The 23,180-nt window shown below is 38.3% G+C and overlaps 1 protein-coding gene across 1 annotated transcript in view; it reads right to left on the reverse strand.

Moving 5' to 3' along the window:
- The window catches only part of SLC25A21 (solute carrier family 25 member 21), a 200,205-nt gene that overhangs the window by 26,914 nt on the left and 150,111 nt on the right, over window positions 1–23,180 (reverse strand). The window contains exons 5-7 of the mRNA XM_063090119.1: window positions 18,704–18,763; window positions 15,211–15,318; window positions 1,386–1,550 (exon numbers count right to left, since the gene is read on the reverse strand). Of these exons, the coding sequence (XP_062946189.1) occupies window positions 1,386–1,550; window positions 15,211–15,318; window positions 18,704–18,763 (333 nt within the window). The remainder of the gene's footprint in view (window positions 1–1,385; window positions 1,551–15,210; window positions 15,319–18,703; window positions 18,764–23,180) is intronic.

Raw genomic sequence — 23,180 nt, forward strand, 5'->3', positions numbered from 1 at the left:
ACACAGGGCCTGCACTTAGAAGAAAAGAGCCTGTGCTTGGTTTAATGCTCTACTGTCGCTGTCTTGAACTTAATAATTTTTGAACAATGGGCTCTGCATTTTTATTCTGCTTTGGGCCCCATAAATTGTGTAGCTGGTTCCTGCTAAAAAGAATCTCAGTGTATTAAAAGTTGAGTTCTCTCATGTCATCCAGGACCAAAGTGTTTATTGCGTTCACTTTCTGTATTTCATGAGCTCAACAAGATAAGAGTCCTGAGGGCCACTGGAATCAGAACTGTCAGTCACTGGGGACGTCCATATACACTATGGCCAATCAGAGATTTCAGACCAACACAACACAAGCTTCTACTCAATAAATGAGATTTCCATATACAGTGAAATCTGGTTAACGACTTTAGTTAGTGAAGTGAAGCAATGTCAACAGATGGTTAATGTGGAACACATGCTTGGATTCAGCCACTACTTGAGATGTTCTGGCCTGCACTAGAATGTGGGGGCGAGCTGGGCAAAGGCAGGTACTGCCAACTTTACTGAACGGTCTGTATAGCTATCTTAGAAATATTTTTATGATTTATAAAAAAGTCCTTCAAACCTTTTCTACTAAGAAAAATGAAGAACTGAACCCCTTTGGGAAACTACCTGCATGCAAAAAATGTTTCCCCAACTGGTGCTTCTAGGGCTGCAATTTTCATTGCAAGGAAGCAATATGATGGTGGGGAAAGATTTTGTGGTGCTACAGCTTAAAAGCACAACCTGTGCTACTTTTATATTGTAGAAGTTGAAAGGCCGTTGGTATCTGTAAGTTACCATTTTAAAAAAAGAACAATAATTATTATCATTATTATTATTTTGCATCAAAAGCAAATGATCTCAGAAGAGTTGATTTTTCTACCTACTTAACCCTAAGTAAATTTAAAAATTAATATCTAGGTAAAATTCAAATTTTAGCCTGATAGTTTTTCCCATGAGCTCAAAATTTATTTAGAATATGAAAATTTTAACTTTCCTGAGAAAGTTATGCTTCTGAGGTAAGAATTAAGTGATAACCTAGTCACTAGAAATTCCTATTAGTTATAAATGGAAAGCATTCAGATATAATGGTATAATCTTCAAGAAGATAAATTTTGGTGTCAGACTTGGTTGAAGTCTCTGCTTTACTATTTACTAGGTCACCCTGGGTAATTTACTTGATCATTCTAAGCCTCAGATGCTGGATTTGAAATAGAAATGATAACACTCAATGTGTAAGACTGATGTGAGGATCAAATCAGATAATGGATGTAAGTGTTCGGCACAGTGACTGGGACATGATAAACACTCTACACATGGAGCTATTCTCATTGATAGGGTTTTTCCTCCAGGATTTTAATCTATTAAATAGTTACCTTATTGACAGGAATAATGTTTTTGACATTGTAGTAGAAGCCAAAATAAACCATGTTGAAAACCCCATGGCGTCCCAAAGTTGCCGTAAATCCTTTGTTGAGGCCCCGGAGACCCAAGCCTTCCGTCTTAATGATGTGTCTCGCATAAGCCATGGTGGATGGTTGCTGCAGGAGAGAGCACAAAGGCAAACAGATCATCTTTGGGACTTTGGAATACAGTAAATTGCCAATTTAGTTTTTCCTTCAAGCCAGAATTATTAGAGACTTTTTCCCACGAAACATGAATAATGCCTAGGTTTGTGCTTTTTAAAATTAGGAAACTCAAAAAGTAAACAAAATTGCATGCATAACCACAGGTTTTATAGGGAAGAAAAAACATCTTTGGTGGAATTGGTGAAACTAGCATCATGTAATAACTATCATCACTTTCAACATGGAAATAATTGTATCCAATTTTGGATTATACACACTTATGGAGGGGATTAGCCATTTAAAAAAATTAGTAATTCATAATTGCACATAACCTAAAAGGAATTCATATTTGGCTCCTGAATCCAGCATCTTTACCTTTCTAATTATGTCTTTCTAAAACTAATGTTACAAATAGTCTTGATTCCATGGCCTTAATGGTTTAAACTGATGCTAGGTTAGAAATTGGCCATACATAAATAGCCATATATGTCCTCAAAAAGGTGGGCAATCAGTGCATGTATCACTTGCTGTGATAAATTATATATCAATGGTGTTGGGAGTTCTGGGTTACCTTAAATTTACTCCTTTCCAGTCCTCTGATTGGTTACCCAAGGCTGAAATACCTTGACTACTGGAATCCAGTTTGTTGTTACTTTTGGAACTTGCTTAAGAGTTCACTGTAGTTTGCTCTGAGGTTTACAATTCATTACAATACAACAATTCATGTGGGTTTTCAAAAAGAGTATGAGTGATTGTTTCCTTTTAGGAGATATTGCGTGAAGGATATCTCTCCCTCTCATATTTTGACTGAATAGTAAATAAGGGAAAATGTTCAGTGTTTAATTTATTTTATTTTATTTTATTTTTTGCCATGAGGCAAGCACTGACATGACATTTGTTTGATACTTCACTGGAGCAGGTTGCTGGAGTGGTCATGGCAATCTGACTCACTTTCAGACTGAAAGTGTTTTGTTATCATGTGCATTTAAGTCTACGTCGGCAGAACAGAATAGAACATATCCAATCAAGGCTTTTCATCCAACTTATACATAAAATAGCCATGTCATTAACATGATACATTTAAATGAGCTTATTTATATAGTAAATCCTATAGTTTTGGCTGACAAATGTTTTAAAAACTAGCTACAATTCTACACTCAACTTCATACTTTCATTTAAGAGGATTAATTACAATGAATTACATTAAGCTTAAGGAAACTTCTCTGTAACACGAAAAATCATGTGAGAATGTATCTTGAAACAATGAAAGACATCGTATAGGAAAATCAAAAAATGCTCAGGAGGTTAAAATTCACTCTCTGTTCTACAACATGGGACTTTTTAAAAATGTGTTTTGGCACATTGGTTATTAACCCAAGTTATTTATTTTGGTTTTCAAAAGAGACAAGGACATATTGAGCAGAAGCTCTCTTCTGTTGGAAAGACCCTGGAAGTGCTGACTAAAATGCCTTGACAGTGCTCTCTTGCTCTGAGGAAGGCAGCACAGGGGAAGAGATGTTCCCTGCATTCAACACAAGCCTTCTCTCCATCCTCACTCATCTATCTGAGACTCCGAGGGCAAGAGGGATCAGAAGCCATCTAGGCTGAGCAACAGAGAAACCAACAGCTTTGAATGAAAGTACAGATAATGATTTTCCCTAAAAAAATGGGTCTAAAGATGTTTCTATTGTTTAGAAATTCTAATTTGCCAAATCATCAGAATTAGGATGATTAAGCAATGCGTTAATTTGGATAACATCTTTCTTATTATCTTGAAAAAAGAAACTTCTACTAGATCTTGGTGAGAGTTGGCAAACATGCAAATGGCATTTACTGATCTTCTATTCCCTGATTTTCACTAGCTTGGGTTCTGGGTGGGTACAAGAAAGTATAATGCATGGATTTTATACTCAAGTGCTTTGTTTAGTTTGAACTCTAGTTGTCAATAATTAAGTAAATCAGAGGGTTGCACAGCAATAAGAAATAGGAGCTTGGAGCCAGACAGCTCCAAGTTTGAGCCTCCACAATATCATTTGCTAACGTTGGCAAATATTTTATCCTCTCTGATTTACCTTCACTTTACTTATTTGTAAACAAGGATAGTAATAGAATCTTCCTCATTGGATTGTTGTGATGATGAATACATCAATTAACTTAGTCCATTGTAAGCATTCATTGTATATTTAGCTGTTAATAATAATGGCAATTATGCTGACAATAATAGAAATAGTTATAATAAAATAACAGGTAGCTTTTTTGTTAATTGAAGGCAGTGGCAATCAGAAGGCGAAGGCTGATTTGAAGGAGAAGGACATGCTTAACTAGCTTCTTCCTTCCATACACTCTGGCTGTTCTTTCCTTTTCCCAGAGTCTTGGACCCTCTGATGAAGTCCACAAGAAATGCATCCAGAATGCAAGATAACAGGTCTGCTTCCTCTGAGGCCCAACCAAATCAACACCCACGCTAGAGATCTCAGTCCAGGGTTGGTGCCTTGCCCCAGGGGCTCTCCTCTCTGGATCAAGTGACCCTGTAAAGTGGCCTCCTCCCCAACCCTCAAAGTGAGCATCCTTGGTAAGAACTCTTCACTTGGCAAGTCCATGGGCTGCCGAAGCAAGGCCACAGAAGAGCAAAGATTGGGAACGGGAAAACGAATTGGGTCTCTCTCTACATGGCTTTACAGCCTAGAGGACACTTTCATACATGTTATCAAAGATCTGGAACACAGTAAGTCCTCATCAGCGTTAGCCATTATCACAGATGCTCAGTACTTTACGTATATTGTTATTTAAACCTCCCAACAAGTGGTTGAGATAGGTGTTATCATTACCCCCATCTGATAGATGAAGAAACTAAGGCTTAGAAGTTGCATTACTTACCCGAGTTCACAGAGTAAGTGGTAGTGCCAGAGCTCAAACCAAAGCCCCTTGGACTCCAAGCCTGTGCTTTTATACTCTGCGTAGCTCTACTATCCTAACATATCTGATTGCTTCTCTCAATGACCCTGTAGGGTAGGCAGCAATTATAGACCCCCCATTTTCCGTTTGAGAAAACTAAGGATTGTTAAATAATGTTCCTAAGGTAAAGTGCTGCCGATAAACAGTTTAACCAGAATTCCACATCTAATCTGGTGTTGTTCTCTCCACACTCATTCTTGTTACACATAGGTGGTAGGATTTTCAGAGGTTGATAATCCAGCCGATGTAGGTAACAAATACATAATAGTACAAATATATTTTTCTGGCAAATTGGGGCCTTGGGATAAAGAAAAATCAGAACTCTAATTCCCATAAAAATTAGAAGTAAAAATACAATAGTGTGTTTTTTGCTTCATTCAAGGACATCGTCTGACACACATGTAAGCAAATATTGAATTAGAAAGGCAAAACATGACTTCCACTAGGATGCTTAAATAGGAAAATATAGAATCATTTTGACTAGATCTCTGTAAACACAGGGAATTTTACTAAACTTATTTGATTACTAGGCCTCCATTTCAAAACAAAATGGTGGCTGATTAGCATCATCAGCCAAATGATTCCAATACTATCCAACCCAGCAGGTCACCCATCAGTTCAGTTTCCTTCTAACATTTAGATTCACTCCAATTTTCATATTTTGTTTCCAATTGTGGGCCAAAGTGCACTCTGAATTTCCTAGATGTAGCTTTCATTGACTGCACCAGAGCTGTGACCATGCTAGAGTAAGTGGATCAGGACGTAGCTAATATTGTGATCCCACACTGCTTTGAACACTGGTTTATAGAAATCCTCAGTTCACTAGGACCTGCCAGAAGTGTTTCCATTCGAAGTAACTCAAAATCTTCTTTAGGGCCGAGCCCGTGGCGCACTTGGTAGAGTGCTGCGCTGGGAGTGCAGCAACGCTCCCGCCGCGGGTTCGGATCCTATATAAGAATGACTGGTGCACTCACTGGCTGAGTGCCGGTCACGAAAAAACGACAAAAAAAAAAAAAAAAAAAATCTTCTTTAACTTGGATTTCAGCTATTGTCAACTGCTAATGATAGGAACTTTGGGTTCTTTCATGCATTCATTTATTCAACAAATATCTATTGAGCGCTTAAAGGTGTCCTGCACTGTGCTAAATGTCTATCACGGTACTTTTCTCATATTGTAGAAACTTAAATTTTTTGCTTTTATTTTTATTTGGAGAGATATGCTGATAATTTTTATATCTTCCCATGAAAGTATTCCATAAGGGTTATAGAATACAGATTCAAATTTGTTTAAAAAGTCCTTAAGAAGTTTAAAGAAGAGGATCCTAAGTGAAATAAGCCAAACAGAAAAAAAGAGTCAAATACACACACACACACACACACACACACACACACACAGACACACACACACACACACACACACACACAGATTAAAACAGTGGTTACCGGGTGTGAAGATGGTGTCGGAAGAGGGGAGGAAATGGGGACTAGGTCAAAGGATGCAAAGTAGCATATAGGCAGAACAAAATCTAGAGATCTAACGTCCAACATGAGGACTGTAGTTAATAAAATTGTATTGTATTAAAGATTTTTGTTAAATAAGTAGGTTTCAGCTGCTCTTGTCACAAAAAAAGTAACTGTGTGAGATGATGGTTATGCTAATCCAATTCACAATAGTAACCATTTTGCTATCTGTACGTATCCTATAACATCACGTTATAAACCTCAAATATACACAATAAAATTCATTTAAAAAAATAAATTTAAAAAAATGCAAAGAGTGAGAGAGAGGATTCTTTGCCTAAACAATGTTCCCAGGCACCACTCTGGGGCACTGAATCCTGACTCTCTGAGAGCCCAGTACTACTGACAAATCACTGAGATGACTTACAGCAGCCTGAGCTATTTTTTTCTGGAGTTCTTCCATTCAGCTACTGAACATAGCTGCCTCTGACCAGCTTGTGAGATCACAGACAGAGGTTTTAGGCAGCAGGCATTGTTCCCTGGACAAACAGCTATCAGAGTACAACCAATAGGTACAGGCTTAGGGTGTGCCAGTGGATTTCCTCCATCTCTAAGGCCAAAGGAGAGCTGTAGGTACACCGTGTCAAAAGACAGCATGCTCCACACACATCCCTTTACTTGCTTTCTACAGCAAGGTGAATTCTGATGCATTTTAGAGCCAATGGACTAAGGGTGTTCTACTGGATTTCATCACATGGCTGGAAAGCAAACCGGATGAGACTTTTACACAATGGAGTGAGTGTCCATATCCGGGCCTTTAGAAAAATACCGCTTTGTTAAAAAAGAGGAGACCCAGTTGCTACATTTAGGTAGGGAAATACGCTTGCTCTTCAGGAGACAGAAGCTCATCCATACTTTTCTTTACTCAAATGAGGTCTTGAAGCATTTCCATACATTTGGAAAAATAAAAAAGAAAAGAAAAACTTTCCTTTTACTTGAAAACAAAATGTAAGTGAAAGGAGAGCAATCAGGCCACACAAAAAGCCCACATTTATATAGTTCTTTTACCTTAGATATTTCATTAATTCATCATTACAGTTTATTTCAATAGGGCATGATATGGGCAAAAAAGACACTCAAAATCTAATTATATTCTTTCGTTTTGTTTTGTTTTGTTTTGTTTTGTTTTAGGTGGCTGGCCAGTAATAGGGATCGAACCCTGGACCTCAGTGTGAGCAACACCATGCTCTAACCAACTGAGCATCTAATTATATTCTATCTAGAGTTTGTGTCAGATGAACAAGTCTATTTTCAGACAATCTGTGACTGGAGAATAATTTTTTTTCAACAAACCCTCCCAGATGCTGAGCCACAAAGCCACATCAGCACAAAGTTTCTGCCAACACTCACCCTGAGGAGCACGGGGTCCTGCAGGTGAGGAGACACCGACACTGTGCTTTGCCCCATGCTGTTGGCAGAGCAGGGATGAAGGAAGGTGACAGCACTGTGGGCACAGGGGCTACTGCTCAGAGGAGACTGGCAACAAGGAAGGAGCCTTTGTTTATTCATGGTTCCAGAAACCCTTTCTTTTGATTTTTCTTTGAGCTCCTTAATTATCCAGACTTCTTTATCCCAACAAAAGCAGTGTGGTTGACTAGAAGGGGACCTTTATGTTAGCACTCAGTTCCTTAGAGCTACTAACTGCACTGGGCTTTACTTTCCCTACCTATAAAATGGGGATAAAGCCACCAACCTTATAGAGAAAAAGGGAGGATGTGAAAAATCAAGATAATTGTGAGCGTCGGGAAAAGTGAAAGGGTTCACGGTGGCGACTATAGTGGGATGGGATGAGAGGGAGGTGTTGGCAGAAATTATCAATTATTTAGTTCTTTTCATAGCTCTGCATTACTTGATTTTTGAAAAAAACATGTATTACTTTAGTAATTTGTAAAATTATATCAAATATTTTAGAAAATCAAATAAATAAAAGGAAAAACCATGTAAATCATCTTACAGAGTATCTGGCATATAGTAGATGTTCTCTATAAGTAGTAGCTCTTATCATGACTTCAAAGTCTCAATTCTGAAAGCATAAATCTAGTGTTCCTGGCATAGCCATATGGAAGACTGAAGTCTATAAACGATAATAGAGAGGCAACTTGGCTGCTGCCTTAGGTGTTGTTGAAAGATAACTATATGAATGGATTCATATGCATAATTCTCCTTTCTGCCCACAAGAAACATAGACTGGAAAGAAATAATTTATGTGCTGAACAGTTGCCAGGCAGTGTTTCACATAGTAATGCAGGAAAAATGTGAACTTAACTCAATACATCATCACGAATGTTGACATGCCCTTGAAGCTGGCTTCTCACACTATTTGTAAACAGAGCTACATGCTTACTCTCTATATAACTCAACTTTTCTCTTTCTTGAGATGATCACAAAATATAGCCCTCCTAGTCACTCTATGTCGACCCCACATAATATAATTAAGCTTAGTTAAACATTTGTTGATTGTCTATGGAGAAAATAATCACTAAGCTTTGTGATATCATATATGATCTAATTGGTCCCTATCAGATTGTTAAGTTCCCAGGATAAAGTGTGTAGAACTATATTTAGTGGTGTTATCCAAAATCAGAACCAACACCAGAATTAATTTTTTAAAAATCCCTGTCTTTGAAGATTTTATCATCAACTAAACATTAGCTGTCTCTTCATTGATCCTAAAATTATAGTCATAGAGCAAATAGGCAGAAGACTAATTAATCCTTTCTTAGGCTGAACATCTTTAAAGACTAAATAGAGGTAGACCAGGCTTTTGCAATTTCCTAAAGGTTTAGTTTCATATTTGGGGGTGAGAATGATTATGTTCATATGTAACAAAGACAAAAATGACAGAGTAGAAAGAAAACCTGTACCCCAGCCTCACTTCAGAGGCAAATCCTATAGACCTCAAGGGAAGGAAAACAGAATCTTTTAGCCAAATAATAACTTTGAAGTAGATTTCAAAGTGAAGACAAAAACTGGGAAACAATTCATATGACATTTTGCTCCTGGGGAGAAATTCACATTTTCCAGGCTAGCAGAGAGCATGCCAGCCAGACACCACTTGGCTTAGCACAACTGATAGGGGACTTATAGTTCTTATAATTATACATGTAAGAAACAATGTGCCCAGTTAGAGGAGGGAAAGGTTCTATAAGGACAGCAAGCTATAAAGTCACACTTTTGGCAAGACTGGATATACAAGCCATCACCTACAGAGAAATTCTTGGGCAAGCTCGGTCCTAAGCCAAAGAGACTACAAACCAGAACTACTTTGCTTGGGTTTAGTTTGAAGGACAGGGGGAAATTTGGGTCTATCCTGACTTTATCTGAACATGTTTTTACACCCACTGAACCAAACCAGAGCATGACAAAGCTGTGATTACTTTGCTCCCCGCAGAAGGTCAAGCATATTTAAATTAGAGACCGGTTTTCTTTATTCGCTGAGAATTTTAATATGCTGGCCAAGATTCTGGTATTGGAATTGGAGGAAGTGTGGCAGGGATTAAGTCTTTGACTGATATGGTGGTAATTTAAAAAGTGGAGGTAAAACAAGCACATTTATTGAAATGTTTTATACATAAATTGGAGGGATATGAGGGCAGTATCAGGAACTAAAGTAACCACAATTTCCTTCAAAATTTTACAACAGTTTATGGCTATACTGCGTGGGAAGGCATATCTCCTGGGAGAAGCTGGGCAGCACGAGCCAGCTCAGTTCCTGGGAAGTCCTGATGGCAACCGCCCTTGGGGCTCCAGGACTGCGCTTCTGAGCACTTCACTGCCACGAACACAACAGAAGGAGCGTCCATCCACTCTCAGCCAGTGCTATACTTGGACCCCAGCTGAAGGGACCCTCTCTGGTCCTTCACCAGCCATGCCTTCCCCACGTGGCCAAGGGGACATCCACCTCTTCCTGGCCCATGCTGTGTGCACCCAGGATGGTGGCAAGTCCTATTGTTCCATCTTTATCACTCCACCACTGCCTAGAAGACTTTAAGAATAATATCAAGGGCAATATTGACTACTGCTGTCCTAGGTTGTCTTCCACTGTAGAGCTCCTCTCAGCTGCAGCAACTTTTAGGAAAATTTCATGTTTAAAAAACCACATTGACTTGCTGCCTCAGGCTGAAGAAATAGGAAAATCCCAAACAACTTGTGTAGGATATCATGGTGGTTCATGTCCAAGACATGAGGGTAGAAAGGCTGGACAGTAGACATGCTATCTGAGAAGCTCACACTATTGGCAGGACATCAATACTTATCTGCTTATCAAATAATCCTCTATAAGGAACCTGCTCTGCTTTTCTTAAAGGTGTTGTCAAGCCAGTTGGCCATTCTGCATGTAGCTCATTCATTTACCACCACAACTGATAGCTGTAATTGACTGAAAAGGCTAAAAATGAGCTTAGTTCACAATCTTCCATGTGAAATGACCAAGAAGGCTTGGTCAAGAATACATGTTAACTTTATACAATTATTCCAGAGGAAGAATATCTTGATTGTGGCAGAATTTCTTCCAAAGTGGCCCCAAATGTTTTTAGTTTCACCTCTAAATTCTACTGCTATATACTGGCTTTTTACAGCAAACAGATATCCAGCTACTACTGTCTATGATAGTAAACCTGCATCTGAGTTTAAAGAGCTTATCAAAAGGCACTGTAAGCAGGGTGCCAGTCCTTAAGCCTCAATAAAGAATTCAAGGTCAATGGATGGATGGTACTGGAATCTGAGAATGACCTAAGGCGGAAAGAAGGAGAAGACTGGCCATTGCTCAGTAAGCTGTTTTTGTTCCCACAACTGGAGTCAGCTGTGACTGCTCAATATTAATTGGGGCAATATCTCAGAATAAATCTGTCTCTACTTAAACTTAAGGATTTATAAGATCAACTTGCATCTAGAAATAGTTATTGTTGGTTGAGTGCCTATCATTTGCCAGGCTCTGTGTCAAGACCTTCGCATATATTATCATAATTAAATTCTCATAAAAAGCATGTTGTAATAATAACTACTAACATTTATTAAACGATCACTACACACCAGATTGTATTGACAGCTTTATATATACATCTCATTTAGCCCTCCTTACACCATTTGATGTGGCTATTACTATTATTCTTTCCCAACAAAAGAGGAAACAGCTATAGTCAGGGTAGAAAATGTGAGGCCATCACATAGTCAAAAACTGAGATCTCCCTCCAGGACTCGTGCTTCTAACCACTACACAGACACTAAGGAAGATGCGCTGATCACTGCTGTTTTACCAGTGAGGGAACTGCAAGGACCTTGTTCAAGGCCAGGCTGTTAGGAAATAGCAAAAACTGTGATGGGAACTTGGGTGCGTCTCTCCCCAAACCCTGGGCCTGCTTTGCCAGTTCTCCAATTGCCTTCCTGTTCTAGATAGCTCTGCTGTGTTCTTCAATGATTTATACACAAGGCTTAACTTTGCTAGAAATTACAGAGCAGGAAAAAAAATGGGGGTTCCAGCTACTATAAATGGAAACATGGAACCTGCACTGTGCAAGGCTGAGCCCCAATATGAACCACAAGTCAGGTGGGAACCTAATTAGCTGAGAAGGTTTTCCCCGATGGTGTGGCTTGACCACTAGGAGCATTTCTTTTGGATTACATGCTTATCTTTATCCTGTTCTATATTTTCTAATTTTTCTACAATGAGCAGATATAACTTCTTAAAGTAAATGTTCACAGACAACACATGAACACATTCTCATATTAAAATGTTCAACTACACAAAGCCCTTCTCTTAAATTCTTACGTTCCCCTTCCCCCTTCTACTCTCCTCTCCAGAAGTAACCACAGTTAGAAGTTTAGTATGAATCCCTCTAGACCTGCGCTGTCCTATGTGGATGTCACTACCTGCATGTGGCTATTGAGTACTTGAAATGTCCTAATTGAGATGTGCTATAAACATAAAATACACATCAGATTTAAAAATTTAGTATGAATAAAGAATAAATATTTCATATAATTTTTATGCCAGTTGCATGTTGAAATAATAAACTATGGAGGCAGTAAAAAGATCAGTGGTTGCCAGGGATTAAGAGGGATAAGGGGTGAATAGGCAGAGAACAGAGGATTTTCAGAGCAGTAAAACCCTCTGTATGGTACTATAAGGCTGGATACATGTCATTATACATTTGTCCAAACCCACAGAATGTACAACACCAAGAGCGAACGCTACCTAATATAAATTATAGACTTTGGGAAATGCTGATATGTCAGTGTAATTTCATCAGTTGTAAAAATGTACTCCTTTGATGAGGGATGTTGATAATGGGGAGGCTATGCATGCGTGGGGGCAGGGGGTTTATGGGAATCTCTGTATCTTTTGCTCAATTTTGCAGTGAACCTAAAATTGCTCTAAAAATAAAGTCTTAAAGAAAAAAAATTTAATATATTGATTAAGTAAAATATATTTTAAAATTAATTTCACCTGTTCCTTTTTCACTTTTTTAATATAACTAGCAGAAAGTATGGCTCGCACTTATATATGTATATATATATATATATATTCAGTTTAAATATAGTCTGTATAAAATATATAATTTTTTGGTGTTTTCTAACATAAATATGCATTACTTTTATACTTGGATTAAATTTTTTTAAATGAAGTATAATCTTTAAATGCAATGAACATGAACTTAGTTCCTTTCTTCTCCTTTCTCTTCCTCTTCTTCCCCCTCCTCCCTACCTCCCTTTTATACTAGACAACCCGTCTCACACACTTGTTGACAGGATTAAAATAACATGATATACATATAGTGCTGAGCATCTATTTTAGAGTGAAGGAAGCAATAATTATTCTTTGCCATACAAATGCTGAAGTAAGCACACTTAATATTTGAATTAAATCACCACAGGTACAGATTAAAAAAAGGGTATCTCCTTGTTGAATAAAAGAAAGAACTAGTCAATGGAAGAGGGCTTTGGCATTAACAAATCCTGCAAAAGAAAAGCAAAAATGACCAGTAACTACTGGGTTTTTAAAAAAATAACTAGATCCAAATTTTCTATTCTTATTATGTAATATGTTTCTCTCCGACAGTTTTTGCAATAAGTATAGTTCCCTTACTTTATTTTGGGTGACCACTCACTGTTAACTACTGTCTTGATTTGATCAATAATGCCTATAAAGAACTACATGAAAATGCCACCTCAGTTCAGCTACTGAATTCTGACAGTTGCTGTAGATACTGCTGATGTATGTGACCTATGTGATCACTTAACTAGTTGAAGTAATATTTAAGATATTGTATAGTACACCTAACAGATTTTAGTCTCAGTAAATATCTGACAATGTCCAGTTCATCAGATTCTGCAAAAGAAATGACCCCAAACAAGCCTCCTCCACCCCCACCTTAAAAAATGGCTGAATACACATAAATAAACAATTTACACAGGCTGCACTCATGCAAATGTAGTACACAGATGTACACATACTGTTGTTTGGGCGGGAAGGGTGTTTATCATGTTCTAGTAAGGCCTCAGCACATGCAAAACATTAGTAGCTCTTACTTGACCTCACTGTAGAACCTCCTTGGGGGCGGAGGAGAGAAAAAGGACAGCAGGCATGAGGAGAGGTGCTGTGAGAACGCTTACTATTCTCATTCCTGTGAGTGCTCCTTGGTGCTCTGTCCCATTTGCGTCCCTGTGCATACATCTGCCCAGATAAAGGACTGCCACTGAAAGCCTGTTTATTCTTTTGCCCACTCATTGCTTCCCCAAGACGAGCTTTCCAATAGGTAGAGGGAGGCATTGGATGGATTAGAGATCACCATCTCTAAAATTTCCTTCTAGCTGATAATTCTCACAGTCTAACAAACCAAGTTTTCCTTGAGCAGATCCCATGGGAACTGGCTTAAATGCCCCATATTGATAGGACATTTGAAAAATGTTTTCTGTCTTTCCCCCCTCTTCCTTGCCATCTTTTCTTTCATTTAAGAAGGAATAGAAGTAAAGAAAAATAGAGACAAAAACTAGGGGAATACAGAGATGTTCGATCTTTTCTGAAGGGCTATATGAGAGTACTTCAAAAAACTTGTGGAAAAATAGAATTAAGAGATAATACAAAACTTTCCATGAAATATTTGAAGACCCCCTCATATATCATTGTAATTCGGACAACGTTTTGAAACTTAAAAAAAAAAATCACCTTGAATTAGGACTGACTTTATCTGAGTAGATACCATCTGCTGCAGCAGCCCAACCCTGTCCCACTAGGTCCTGGCACTTCCAGGTGAGTAGGGCTCCCTTCTTCCCCACTTCCTTGCCCAAGAAGCTGCCAGAAACCTCTCAGGCAGTATCAGCAGTCAGGAAGTGGGGTGGAGGTGAGGGGGTCTTCACCCATCAGCAGTTGCTAAAGTAGTAGGCAGGGGAACTTTTCTACAGAAAACTTCAGGTCAGCAGGTACTCCAAGCCAATTTACACCACATGCTACCCAGTTGTGGAAGTAAATTAAAATGCTAAGAAAGGACCTGGAATGCCAACCCATTGCTATCCCCCTACACTGTGCTTGGCACCTAAAAGAATAAGACAAGAACACTTGGGCTTGGTGGTTTAAAAGAATTGCTAGGCAACTGGAATGAAGTGAAGGCAGCACACACCAAGGGAACATCATGTACTGATGATTAGATGTCAAGACCCATCATTGTCCAGGTGGTGATGTCTGCACAGGTTTAGTAACTTGCTCCTTTAGATTTAACCAAAAGACGAGCTTGACAGATTATAAGAATCTTTTGGGAAGGGTAGTGGGTGGAGTGGAAAAAGAGTGAGATAATTTTTAAAAATGACTTCATTTTTTTTAAAGCACAATAATATTATCACTTCAGTGGTTTTGCTATAGTCTGCTCGAGTGCAATGTAAAACAGAAGTTTTGCCAAAAGTTGGAAAAACATTTCCAAAGAAGTCATTATAGATTCTTTTGAACTCCAAAACAAAAATGTCTGAACATGTGTTTGTCCATCAGATCTTAGTTTATTTCTGTTAATGCCTGAAGAAGATATTTGACTTTTCCTTATGCTATTTCCTTAACAGTGATTTACTATGGCTTTAATAAGTGGATAACAGCTGGGTCCATAACTCTATATGTATACTTAAAAATAATTTTTTATATTTCCTCAACAATAGGAAAACATTAAATGGTTACCTCTGCAAATGTGTTCCGGTTGGCTTGCAAGCCAACTTTTACTACTTCAAAAGGGTTAACCACGATGGCTTCTGTTAGTCCAGATCCCAATCCGGCAATGGCAAATGTCTAGAAAAATTAAATCAATCAATACTTTAAAACAAGTTATCATGTGTCCTGGGTTAAATATCCTATTCATCACATGCAGCTGAATGTTATGATGAGTATGGAGAACCTACATAAATGCACCATATACCATTACTAAACAGCTTTAGTTCTTGATTAGATGCTGACAATTCATGAAGAAGAAATTACAGAAGCCACAAACCACATCCTAACAATTTCAAAATAAAATGTCAAGGCCCCATCAACAATGATTTTTCTTTTAACAAAAAGCAAGATTGTTTTACTGATTTAAGGTAGATACTAAAACATCTGCACATATAACAATTAAAAGAGAGTTTGGATTGTAAAAGGAGAGCTTCGTTTTTAAACATCTGCTTAAATAGATTTATTGAGCACATAGAGAAATCCAAAGAGCAGAACCATAAATAAGATGTTTATAAAAAGCTAAATTTCGGTAACAAACAGCATAGCCAGAAACATGTAAATGTCTAGTATGTTCCTAGAGTCACTATTCTACGCTACCAAGAATCAAAAAAAAAAAAAAAAGAAAAGAAATTATTCACCCTTTCCCTATTTTAGAAAAAAAAACCTGGTAATTGCCCCATTCTTCTGGATCTAAAAGTTGAGGAATAAAAGCTGATATCAGAAATGGTTAGGTTGTTCTGAAGGTCTCAATTAAAATCTGGAACATTTATCAAAGGATGACAGTATGTCAGGTTCTTACTTGCAATCTGTTAAGAATTTCTGCAATAGGAAAAAGCAACTTTCTGGAATTTTCCTCTAAGTAGAATGCTTAAGGGTTTTCTAGGAAATCTGTATCAAAAATAACCACAGCAATTAAAACACACATGCACACACACACACAGAGCAGAAAAACAAAATAAAACAAAACCACCAACCTCCAAGATAGATGCTAGAAAAAACTATTTCTTTGTGCTGAGCCTCTAATTCCAGAAGAGGTAGTACTATATACAGCTAAGAGAATAAAACGAATTAAGAGTAAAGAACAGATCACTCTCATTAAGGGTCTCTAATATCTTTAAAATAGGAGACTTAAAGAGAGAAGGGAGAAAGGAATGTTCTGGAACCTTAGCAGGGGAGGCAGTGTGGAATGAGGGCAGGATCCAGAGCCGGGAGGTCTGGGTTTAGGTGCTGGTTCTGCCACTTATTAGCTATGCGACCAGAGATGCCACGCACAGTAGTTTGTGCACAAAGGTGCTCGGCCAAGTGTGTGTGGAGGCTGAAATGCAGCCTGCACCCCACTTGCCAAGCCAGAGCCCCAGAGAGGCATCAGTCAGGAGAAAGGGACACCTTTTCATAATCCACACAAAGGCTCCATGTGTGCTAGCAGTGGCTGTGTGTATAAGTCACTGAAGCTTTGATTATCTACAGTTTTCTTGTCTGTAAAATGGAGATAATAATATCTAATTTCCCTACCTTGTAAGTTATTACGAAGGTCAAAATAATGTGTGAAAGCCCTTTGTAAAATGCTATACAAACACCATTGTTCTTGTTACACATCAAAAAGTGAGGAAGAATGGGATTACATGCAGGTTCTAGGAGAGAGGGAAAAACTAGTGATAGCTTCCTTTCATCCCTCTTTCATTACGATTATAAACATATTTGTATAGGGTAAGTGACCAAATATTTTATTCATTTATCTCAGACTTCCATCATGGAAGCCAAAAGTGGGAAAAAATGCTGGTCGCAAACACTTCTGACTGGGAAAGCTAAAATCCAGATGTTCAGGTTTTTATTACTTGCTATATGCAATCTTCCAAGTAATTCACGTTTTTGCTCTCCTATAAAACTCAGCTACATTTGCTGTCACAACTAATGTTTGGCAGTCCCTTGTCAAAAGAATTGATCAGATATCAGCAGATCATGTTACTTAGATTGTTCCAGAGACCTGCGTTTAATGTCGGGTTTCCAGCTTCCTAGGCTTTTCAAGTGAGAGCACCAGGGGACATTTAACGGCTGCTTAAATGTCTAGCTATATCACAAAAGAAACTGGAATAAATGAGTTCAAGAAAAGAGAAGAACTGTATACAGTTTGTGTGCATTTGGTTATAGTAGCTGGACTGGCCAAATGCTTTTCTGTTTCAATTCTCAAGAATCAAAAGACCTGCAGTCTCTCACATGGTACCAATGCTCAAAACAGAACAACCAGCTGGTCCTCTGGAGACCATATTTTACTGTGTCTTGCTAAAATATTTTTAATCCTCTTTTTGCCAACATGTTTCTAGAGTTAAGAATGACATTTAGGCAAGACAATGAGGAATTTAAAAAATTCTTAGCTAATTTTGCAATTCACGGTACCACCGCTCCTTTCTGGAAGACTCTCTTTCACAGCCACCTTACTTAGGCAGGAGCTAGACAAGAGGTTTCTTTGTCATCATGGAAAGTGATACTATTAGGTTTCTTGACAGGATCCTTCATAGAAAAGGGGCATGTATGATTTTTAAAATAACAGATATTTCTTGGACAGTCTATTTGGCAGAGTAAATATTCTGAAATGAACCTTTACAAGTAATTAAAGAGTTGAAACTCAGAACGCTGCCTTTCTGGTTGAATTTTGAAGTACATTTCAGGGGGAAAACTAGGGGATTTTCCCAGAGGCTGGAAGGTAGGTACATTGCCAATTGGAGGGCCAGTGCAGGTTTTGTTTTATTTCATTTTGCAGATGTGGAGGGAGAAATTAGCGCCTTTGTTCTCTCTGGGGCTTTTGCTGCACGCACATTTGTAGCCTATTTGATCAATATAATTTAACTCATTTTGTGAAAAGTAGCAAGGTCACCACAAAAGAGAGCAGTGGTATAGGGAAATGTTCAAATCACCAAGTGAATTTCATGTAATATTTGAGACATGTCATTGTAAAATCACTGTTCTCCCTGGCTGAGCCATTTACAGTCATTCCTATAAAAGGCCCTTCAGTCTGCATCTGACCACAGAATGATTTTCTCCAAAATGACTTGAGGTCCTATATTTACTACAGCATGAGCAAGAGCTGGAAAAGTGACCTGTTAGGACATAATCTTAGGCATATTGGCTTTTGCATAAATAGATACATGCAGTATGTATGTAAACATAGGCATGTTTTGGTTTCAAAAGAGTCTTTGATCAATGTACTCTTTATTTTATATCCTTGACCATATCTCTTGCAGGCGTTTTCAGACATATCATTATTACCATAAATTCATCACTGGGAGCTATAAAAGAGCCAAATTGTGAATTATTAGGAAGATGGCTTTCAACAAGTAGCTGAACATTGAATAACTTGAATTCATATTTTAGTAGCTGGGCTTGGGGAATCAAAAGAGTTTTTGTTTCTAGATTTTGCTTGATGAAATAACACACACACTTAAACATAATAAATACTCTCACTTACCAATGCTGGTGACAGGGACACATATCCTAGCAATTTCTTGTACTGCTCGAAAGTGAAAAACTGTGAAACAAAACAAAACCCAGAGATTTATAACAATTTCCTGCAACAAACTCTTTAATTGGCTCAAATATCTTTAGTAAATCATTATATTAACAAGCATTTTAAAAAATGATAAACCATCCAACAGTTTTAATCCCGTCTTGGGCAGTTGCTGTTGGATCTTACTGTAACATTCACATTTTCAAATGCAGTTATAATAACTTACAGAAGAGCTGATGGAATCCTTTATAGCAGTAAATGAACCATATAGCTTCCATTTACCATGACCATTTTCAGTTTCCCCAGACATCAATAGACTTCTTTTTTATGGCAGCGATTCAGAATTATAGGAGTACTAGAGACCTGAAATCTTTGGTCTCCTATATTTTCTCTACGAACTGCTTTCCTAAGTGAATGCCCATTTTTCTAACACCCTTCTCTTCTAAAGACATCTGCTTCTCAGCCTTAACTTGCATTTATATTGCTGTGTCTGCCTACTGTTCCATGAAAGTTTTAAACACTAAATGATTATGAAGATGCCATGATAAACTAGGGAAGGACCCAACAAGATTATCTCGGAAATCCTCTGCCTTAAACCAAGACTGTCCTCAACCTGAATGAAGAAACAGAGCTGCTTGTTCCTGCCTTTAAAATCTGATGATGATGAAATGACAATGAAGGTGATGATGAAAATACTGTTGATTCCTTTAGTAGATGATGTTTAATATAATTTCCTCTGCAAACCAATTTCTATGGAGGCAAATATTTCATATAACACATTTTTTCCCTCCTCTCTTTTTATCTTTTACATTTTGGGCAACAGCTCTGCTTGAACATGATGTTTTGCTCCTGGATACTGTCAGGTAGCTGCCAACATCATTGATGAAGCACACTCTTAGGTCCCGCTAGGGTCTGATTCTCAAGACCCAAGAAACGGCACGAGTATTATATGGTCCCAAATGTTTTCTACTCTATTATTTTATAGCCCAGTAAAATGGGGCAAGAAAATATGCAGATTTGGAGGCCAAATAATACTTTGTTGTTAGAGGTGGTTCTTTGTAGACATGGCCTTAATGAGTCTTTGGGCAGCCAAAAGTCATTATACCATCAAATGGATTTTTGACTCATTTAAAGACCCAGGGACTACTTTTGTGCTGTGATCCTTTAGATCAACTATGCACATCCACTTTTCTAGAAGAGGGATTTTTTTTTTCATTCACTTATTTAATAAATATTTAATGGATGCCTTCTATTCTAGGCACTGGGGATGCAGCAGTAAACAAACAAAAAGAAGCCTCTACCTTCTTGAGCTAACATTCTAGTAGATGGTGATAACCCTGAAACTCTCCTGGTGTTAAAATGAGACTCACCAGGGACCACCACTGTATTGATGAGATATGCACTAGAAACCATTAATCATGGAAGGGGAAGTGGTACAGTCTTAGGGTTTTAAAGCTTATTTCTTCTTCTTTTTTATGATCATTATCATCATTATGTTTTGACAATTGCCGTGCTAGGATTTTGAAGTGAGCAGTACTGGGTCTGAATCTTAGCTATACTACTTCGCTGTGAACGAACTAACAACATTAGTTAATTCATAGTTCTGATAAAAGTGCCCTGTCATATACGATATGAGGTTACACTCCAGGGATGAGCAAGTTCTTTAACCTTCCTAACCCTCAAGAATACAAAACTTACATTTTAGAGTTGTCATTAAATATGAGAATTTAAGATTCCCCGACATGCCTGGCACATAGGAGACTTTTGGAAAATCTTAGTTTTCATTGCCTGTCTTCACTTAGATTACCAAAGGAACCACAGTGCTTTAATTATATTTGCCACTCATGAGAGCCTACTGTGGTCCAGGAAACATGCTAAGATCGTTGCATGTACTATTGCATTTAACCCATACAAAAGCATCAGCGGGTAAGAGGACATAGCACAATCACAAGTCCCATTTTACAGATATATGTCCTACAGAGAGTGAGTAGAAGGACTGAGATTCCTCCTAAGTTTAACTCCAAAGCTGGTGTATGCTCTTAACCTAATTCTGTACTTCCTGACTGCTCTGCTATGATTGTGAGTGGTGTGGGAAGATAGTCCCTGCCCTAGGGTTTTGTTGCTGCTGGGGATGAGGTCTTCTTGCCTCCGTTACACCTGACATGGCCACACAGACCCCTGAAGCCCTGAAGTCCCTCCAGGCAGAAGCTTTCAAACTGTTTTCACCACAATCTACATAAAAAATATTTATCCACACACACACACACACACACACACACGTGTGCTTGCATTTATAATTGAAATAAAACATTGCTATAAAACAATATTGACTCCCTTACTATGTGTAACGCAGTCTGTTTCTATACTATTTTATTTAAAAAATTTCTGGTCATGACCCACTACATCTAGTGGCCCACTAAACTGATTATTGTAGGTCGTGACCCACAGTTTGGAAACATTGCTCTAGAGGGCCCACATTGGGATTGGGTCCAGGGAAGTTCTGGGAGATGATGGACCTCACAAAAGGTCTCACTACTTTATTAGCTTCCAGTGCGAAGATACATTTGTTTGTTTCTTTCTTTCTGAATTTCTGTCCAGAAATCCAAGAGATTAAGGACCATACTGGGATCTCAAGGGAGAAGTCTGGGGACATGGACTTGGCCCATCATTCCAGCAATCCTCACAGGAAATTCCAAGTTTACACCTTGGAGCAACTCTAGGCTTTTCATTTTCCCATCTCTTTAACTGTTAAAAAACCAAACTACCACTAGCTGATTGGTACTTACCAGCAGTCTTGCTGGAAAATTTGGTGAATGACTAGGATAAAATGTTTCAGCTTCCTGAGAATAAAGAAACCCTACAGGCCACAGTGATGAGTTCCTCATGTATTAAATTCCAAAGTAATGAACAATATATTATCACATATTCTAATAAGCAACAAGTGCTTCAAACTAAATAAAAACATCTTATTTTAATTTCTATCTTTGCAACCAAACTCTAGTCAATATTTGAAAAAAGGAAAATCTAAAATCTTTTAAAATGAATTTTTAACACTAGTAAAATACTATAAATGTCTTTATTGTTATTTAAACAAACATTTTCTAAAATGTTCATTCTTCCATTCATTTAACACATCTTTATTGGGTATCTTTCATGTTCGAAACTTAGAAGACACTATACTAGAACTATATTCTTAAGAACTGATAGATTAGCTGCTATTTTAACTGCTCTCTACACAATCCTTCTCCTTTGTGGGTTTCATGGTATTTCTTAATACTTTCTCAGCCATAACATTAGTTATTGCATAGATAAAATTAGGAAGGTCAACATGATGTTACCTACCCCAATCAAACAAATGTAGGACTAAGGAGTTTTGAAAACATTCATATTCAGTCAAGATTTTGGGAACCCTGAAAACAAAATCTGGAGTCGAAATTAATTATGCTGTGTATAACCTATATCCCGGAATCTACAAATTGGTAATCTGGCTGGATTTACTGGCTGTAAATTACTGGAGAAGTGGCATGTGTGGCAAGGCAGGGAGGTCAGTACACTTCTGGCTGAACCATTCGTCCACTTTTCCCTTTGCTTTCAGTCGACATTCACTAAGCAATCCGATGAGTAACCTGACCTCCCAGATACTCTGTCCTGGGATGCAGTTAAATTACATGGAGTCAGTTGTTCTATTTGAGTCTTGCTTTTAACAAGTGGGACCTGAGTAGGGCTCTGTCTAGAGCTTATTCTTCCCCACTAGGAGGCAAGAGCCTTCTGAGCACTCTTAATGCCCTGTGCGACAGCTGAGCTCTGTTCCCTCTAATCCTTTCAGGCTGTTCTTTCCCGGGCCTCGGTAGTTTCCTCATAGGCATGAGCTGGTCAGTACTCAGCTGAACACTTGAGGGGTCCCTGTGCAGAGCTCAGGAGTTCTCTGTCTGCAGCTCACTCTTCCCTGGCACCCTGTCCTGTGCACGCTAGCTGCCTTGCTCTCCCCAGCCTCTCAGCTGCTTCTCAGTGCAGGGAGCCTGCTGGGCTCTGCTTCATCCCCTCTCTCTGCCTCAGGACCTGGAACTTCTCTAAAGGCAGCAAGCCGGGGAAATCACAGGGCTCACTCTATTCGTTTCCCCTCTTTCGGGTAGTACTTTCCTTCATTATCTGATGTCTGGTGTCTTGAAAACTGTTGTTACATATATCTTGTTTATTTTTTGTTGTTGGTTCAAGTGGGAGAGTAAATCTGATCCTTGTTACTCCATCTTGACAAGAAGTGGAAATCTTGGCCTTCCAGATACTCTGCATAGTAGATATGGGAATTTTGAGAAACAGAACAAGTCTCTTGTACTATTTCTCTCTCTTTCCAGATTTCTTTACTTCTCTTTATATGCATTTCATGTATTCATTAAATATCAACTGAACATCTACTATGTGTATACACTGTGATCGGTCC

This window comes from Cynocephalus volans, chromosome 3 (assembly GCF_027409185.1).
Source record: "Cynocephalus volans isolate mCynVol1 chromosome 3, mCynVol1.pri, whole genome shotgun sequence".
In the NCBI taxonomy this organism is placed as follows: Eukaryota; Metazoa; Chordata; class Mammalia; order Dermoptera; family Cynocephalidae; genus Cynocephalus; species Cynocephalus volans.